This window comes from Cryptomeria japonica, chromosome 5 (assembly GCF_030272615.1).
Source record: "Cryptomeria japonica chromosome 5, Sugi_1.0, whole genome shotgun sequence".
Lineage (NCBI taxonomy): Eukaryota > Viridiplantae > Streptophyta > Pinopsida > Cupressales > Cupressaceae > Cryptomeria > Cryptomeria japonica.
The window spans coordinates 881,248,556-881,255,129 of record NC_081409.1 but is presented as its reverse complement, the minus strand read 5'-3'; the positions used below and the strand labels follow the sequence as shown (position 1 = coordinate 881,255,129).

Below are 6,574 nucleotides of genomic sequence, written 5' to 3'. Positions count from 1 at the left end.
ATTGGTATCGGCAGATCCGCTCTAGCCGGTGATCTCCTACAGGCATGACCATGATGACTGTTGCTCACTCCTTTACCAAAGGTCACTATCAGAGCTCCAAACTGCCAGGGAGGTATGAGCAAATTAGGTTGTTTTGCCCCTTCCTCTCCAAATATACCCCCCAACCCTCACCCTAATTCACCCCGCTCACTGCTGTCATCCCGGTGAACTTCCAAAGACTTTCATTTCTCCGTTTTACCTCCGTTTTCTCCCATTCTTTCACCATTATTTCTCATTTCTTCTATTCTACCTCCTCCCAACTTATTTCTATTTTTTGAGAGATTGCTCGATTTTTCAAAAAAAATTGGCCCCTCTCTCGAGGGGGCATACCACCCACCGACTAAATTAGCATTTATGGGGCATATTTCTCATACATATCTTTCTTTCTTTGAAATGATGTGATAAATTGCACCGTCTCAAAGAGGGGCAAATCTAGACACATAAATTTGTCCTCTTAATTAAATGAATATTTAGTATTTATTTAATTATTTAATCATCAGTCAACAATTAATTAAATCAATATTTAATTAATTCATCTTCAACCTCTTCTGATAATAACTAAATAAATTATCCAATTTATTTAAATTAATTCATTAAAACCACACCCCAAATTAATTAAATGAATAAAGCATATTTGTTTAATTAAAAACCCCTTTCCTCACTTAAATGAATAAAACATATTTATTTAATATCTAAACTCCCCCCCTACTTGCATTCTCCTACAACCGCAAGTTGCACAAGTTTATTTGAAATAAATGAATTTTATTTTGATTAAAATCTTATTTTCTCTTACCCACCAAACCCACTTGCCTTCTAAATCCTCTTCTAGATTCTTTTAATCCATTCCTAATTAGCCTAATCACTCTCCCTAATTATTGTCACATTCCTAAGCAAAGAGAAGTCATTTCTCAAACCCTTAAAGTCTTTCGAAAGCATTAAAATCTTTTTATTCTCCCGCAAGTTAACCCCCAAAGTCTTCCAAACTATTTATGGTTCTTACATAGCCATTTATGGCTCTTACATAACCATTAATGGTTAAACTCAACTCACCTGCATGGTTAGAGACTTTCCCTCTAACTCAACCCTCATTCAACTCATGGGTCTCTTAAACCATTTATTTCTTTGACCATGGTTATCCCCACTAACTCTTGGACAAGAGTTTGTCCATTGGATAAAGGCATTATTCATTGGATAAAAGCTTTATTCATTAACTCAAGCCTAAACCTTACGTCCTAAGGTAACCTTCAAGTCATCTCAAGCATTTAATGCTTCTTCCCTCTCCTCTCAAGCCATCTCATGTTGACATTTGTCATCTTGGGATTGGGTTAAAAACCCTCAGATGAATCACAAACCCATCAATCCTAGCCCTTGTTGAGATTACCAATCTCAACCATCCATTGCTCTATTTTTCCTATAAATAGCGCCCATTCCTTCATTTCAAAGATCCATAAATCTTTATGCATCAAACTTATAGTTATTTTGAGAGAAAATTTAGGAGCATTTGCTTTGTTATTTTGGATAAAATTGACATAGAATAATTATGGTGCTTTCTCATATTAGCTTGTTTACACTTGCATTCTTAGTTATTTTCATTTTCATAATCTCAAATCTTCATAAGACATCCATAGATAGTGCAAAAAGCTAAGGGCTACACTCATGTGGAACTTGGAGAGGAGAGAAACAAGGGAGGAGCAACTATGAGCATTGTGAGGAGCATCTTAGGGAGTTTTCTTTCCCTCCTTCATTTTTGTATGATTCTTTTTTTGTGCTTTATATCTCTCTTGATATGCATGTTTATGATCATAGGTTCATTTGTATTTCATTTTTTATTATCACTAACATATTAACATATGAACTTGTGTCTTGTGCTTCCTTTTTAGCGTGCATCAGTTACCACTTTTATCTTCTTTCAATCTGCATTCTCTTTCAGAATGGCCATACCTGTTACAATGGTAACATTGAACATTTCTCTTATCAAATTTAACTTTACCTCTTCCTCTTGAGCCACTGATGGCTCTACTTCTTGAAGAATTTTGGCTTTTCCCTTTACGTTTGCCTTGATTACTTTTGGTGTTACTATTGTTGGCATCTTCATTCTTTATGATTTGTAATTTAGAGGAAAACACTTTCTCGACACCTTCAAAAGAATCTTTCAATCTTTCTTCATGAGACATTAGGGATCCAACCAATCGATCAAACTATATTTTTGTCAAATCCTTGCTTCTATGATTATGACAACATGATTCCATCTGGGTCTCAAAGATCTCAATCCCTTTTTTTATCAAAACTTCATTGCTTACAGTTTCCCCAAGTGTGGCCATTGTATTGACCACATCTTTGACTCTAACACAATAATCACTTATACTTTTAGCTTCTTGCATCTTCAAAATCTCAAACTCTTGCTTCAATGTCTAAAGCTTGACCACCTTAACCTGAGCACTACCCCGATAAGCTTGTTGTAGAGTCTTCTAGACATCTTTGGCAGTTGTTTCTCCTAATATTTTTGGAAATCTTCTCTTATTAAGAGCTATCTGAATGTGGAACAAATCTTGAGAATTCTTCTTCCTTGCCTCCTTTGTTGTTGTTCTTTCATTGGTTGTAAGGGCATTCCAATTAGCTGGCTCCTCGTAACTTGATTCAACAATCTGCCACAAATCTTTTCCAATAAAAAAGGTCAGCATCTTAATGCACCGATAATCATAGTCATTCCCATCAAATTCTAGAACGGGCATCTGGTTAGAATTCGGCATGGTTAATTTGGAGAAATTCCAACATTAAAAAATTTAACCCAAAACAATTTTACCTGCTTTGATACCACTTGTATAATCTCAATTGACCTCTCTCTTTTTACCAACTCATTGACAAAGAAAATAACAATAATTATAGTAATAAAGAACAATTTAATTAATACATTTTCTTAATTCACACAGCGAGAAACATATATTCCATGAAAACTAAAAACTCTTTTTTTAACAACAACACACTTTTATTATTGCAGGTATATGATAATAATACACTTGAGATCCCCTATATATAAAGTTTTCAGCTTCTCTATGAAAAGAATTTGAAGCTCTAAAAGAAACAACACATTTATAGCTCATTACAAAGCATGCACAACATGCAAACACGGTGGAAAAAATATTAGACAATTTGCTACATGCAAAAGAACTACGACTATCATCGATCAGGCTAAGGAAAGATTTGCATGCACAACATGCTTTATTTGCTAAACCAAAAAATATTAACTATATAGCTGAGAATTTTTTATTACACACTGAATATCGTAGGTATTCGATGGAAAACTATAAAGGAATAATATATAAACATTAAAATTTAAAGCAAAATATTTATAAATTTAATTCTGCACTCAAACTTTTAATATAGGTTTCAATTTTTTTTATATTTATATAGTAAATATAATTTAAATAAAATGTACATAAATATTAAATTATTATATTAAAATTAATTAAATAATAATAATTAAATTTAGATCAAAATTAAAAAAATATTAGAAAGGTATTTTGATCAAATGAATCTTTTTGTATATAAAATTATGATTGTTAGTTTAGCTGTATGTTTATTCACATTGTTGTAATATATTGTATAAAGACAAAGATGTAACATATATGACTTGAAATCCATTTTGAAATATAATTTTAAAGAAAAATATATTGAAAGTTTGTTGTTAGGTTTGAAATGTTGCAAGGATTTAAAAGACATGAGCTCCAAAATCTAATAGGAATATGATTAAAGGAAGCCATAGTCATTGTGCTACTTTGATTATTCTTGCACTTATTCTCTATGAGATATGGTATCTTCGCTCTTCATTTTTCATGCCTTGACCTCCTCATGATTAGACGTACTATCTTGATTCATTGCTGCCTTCCCATGTTTTAGACTTCTCGTTGAATGTGTTTTAGCTTATTTTTTATGTTGTGGAGTCATAGACCTTGAAAGTGAAGGACCTCCCATATTTCCTTTTAGAGTGGTTTTTGCAATTAATTTTTTTTTTCTTACAATTAACCATACCAATGAAAACTTGAACAAAATTTTTAATTTTAATAAATTGCTAAGAGGAAGGCTAATGTTTTTAGGACATCTTGTAGAATTATACCTTTACAAGTAGCAGTACAAAAATTTGATTACAATTTAGTTAAACACATGAAAGTAATCTAAATTCTTTTGCGATTAAATTATCGGACTAATTCAGATCATTAAAATAAAGACAACTTGGCGCAATACAGTCTCTTGTCAATTAATGTCAAAAGTTGAAGTGGTGCGTGTAAACTTGGCAGCAGAAGGGGGATAGTATACAGCTTGGAACGCTTAAAATGCCTGAATGTGGATTTTCCAGGAAACCGCATGGAAGGACTTCTCGAGGAATCCCGTATTAACTACATCAAAGGTATCTATCACTTCTCATAAATTAAAGCTAAAGATGTGACCAACCACATAGATGGCGTGTCTGACATAAGAAACCGTGTGGAGTGCTATACACGCTGCATTGAATATCAAATAGGTCCCCGATTATCTTAGTTTATGAATAACAGTTTGGTCATAGCTTGCGTCTGTCTGTTGATGGGAACACATTTCGGACCTACCATTTTGTGACTGGTGAAGACAAAGCGAATTTCTAAATCCCGTCGACTGGGATGTACCTCAAGGAACCAGGCGCAACTGAGTGATTCCTCGCGTTCTTCCTTTCGTTGTTCTCTCAATTTTTCACTTTAGATTCTTATACGCTTTACTTGAATGAAGGAATTTTAATGACGTTCTTTACACCAAACGGTCTAAAAGATCAAAAGTCAAACTTAACCCATTTGCAAATTCTTTTCCATGTTAAATTCTTGAAGAAACGTTATCAACAATAGATTCACATATTCAGTGTAATTTTACTGCTCCTCTCCTCTATAATACAGATGGAAAAGTGGATCTCTGGTATGGAACACAGGTTGCCTATGTGGCTTGAAAAAACACAGGTGCAATGGGTGCAATGGGTTTATGCACTTTGGCAGCTTATACGGTGCAATCAGGTAGCCCTTCTCTTGTTATCATATGTTCCCTTCATGCTGAGCCAATACTACAGAAAGAAAGCAGTAGTTGTTGTGGGTAGCAGTAGGGAGTATTATATGCAGAATGAAGAAATGCTGGATTATTTTGAGGGTGCTCCAGTCAGATTGAAGAACATAGAAGAAATAAGTGCTCATCGAGAAGAAGATAAGTCAGATCTCCCTAACTGGCACATAGTCAAGTACAATCATTATTATTACATAGCACATATTAATGCTCTGTGTGACTTGAAAAAATGCTCCGAACTTTTCGGTGAAAATATTATCTTTGTAGAAAGGCTTCTAAAAGTATCTGGGTCAATTGCAGTGGGCAAGCGGTTATCTGAGACAGAGGCTTATGAAAAGATATTGTCAAAGCGTTACTTTTGCAGTAGAGGTGCTAATCTTGTAGTCCCAACAAGCTTTAACTATGTTGATTTCAGCAGCAAGTTTTGGGTTGTGATAAGTAGTCTTCCTATATTACTTCAAGCTAAAAGTTATGTAAAGCTTTCAGGTGTATTGAGTCTTGTGATAATTCTGTTAGATTTAAATAGAGGTCGATTGTACAGGCTTTACGACAGACTTTTTAATAGCTTTGTTAGAATTGTTAAACTCAATGTCTTCAAGGAAAGAACAAACTTGTACGACTTCTTCTTAATGTTCAGCAACCTCTGGGAATGCACTGACAGTGTTAAGAAGCATGCTTATGTAACTAAACCTGGAGACAGACTAAAAATATCCCAATATAGTAAATTGGAAAGGCCAGATGACATAGAGATTGTTGGATGGGAAAGATACAATAGAGATCCCAATGATCAGAATATATTCATGGAGATAAACAAAGATGAGGTGCACTGCAACCTCATGAGATATAATGGGGTCTATGCGGTGGTAGAATTGAGAAGGCCTGTTTACGTTCTCTGATCATAAGGTTGGCAAATTTCTTTCTGACTGCCTTGAGTTAACTTTAATTAGGAGGTTCACTTGATCAAAAAGCTTTTTAAAATTGGATTTAGAGATTATTGCGATATTATTGTCTCCGCAGCTTTTGAACAGAGAAAAAGAGCAAGAAGTGGAAGAAAAGCAGGGTAGTTACATATGGCTCAAACAATGTTTGTGTGACATTGTGTTTGTTAATGAAGAGAAAGGCACATGTAGATTTGGTGATTATCATTTGAAAAACTGAAATTAGATTTCAGGAAAATACATAATACATATTTGTAACCCTAAGGCTAATTAATGTGTGTACTTTCATAGCAAACAGTTTATGAGATGGGACTAATAGTTGAAAATTATAAAATTTTAGTTCTTTTGTTAGCTGGAATTTAGTTCTTAAAGCTGGTTCAGCGGTTGTTATATAATCAATATTTATACAGTTGGGTCAATTTTTTGATATATAATGGTTTTATGTAACTCTTTATTAATATATATATATATATATATATATATATTTTGTCAGTTCTCTTCAAACTGTTATGATTTCCTTG

At 33.6% G+C, this 6,574-nt stretch overlaps 1 protein-coding gene across 1 annotated transcript; it reads left to right on the top strand.

The window, feature by feature from the left end:
* Positions 1-4,801: 4,801 nt before the first annotated feature.
* On the top strand, positions 4,802-6,323 carry LOC131056854 (uncharacterized). The gene is made up of 2 exons (XM_059220284.1): positions 4,802-6,018; positions 6,144-6,323. Exon 1 carries the CDS (start codon positions 4,959-4,961, stop codon positions 6,009-6,011), a length of 1,053 nt encoding a protein of 350 aa, XP_059076267.1. The 5' UTR covers positions 4,802-4,958; the 3' UTR covers positions 6,012-6,018; positions 6,144-6,323.
* The last annotated feature ends 251 nt before the right edge of the window (positions 6,324-6,574 follow it).

What these genes read in the sequence shown, in the direction of transcription:
- LOC131056854 (XM_059220284.1), top strand. Translation starts at nt 4,959, where the DNA reads ATGGAAAAGTGGATCTCTGGTATGGAACACAGGTTGCCTATGTGGCTT.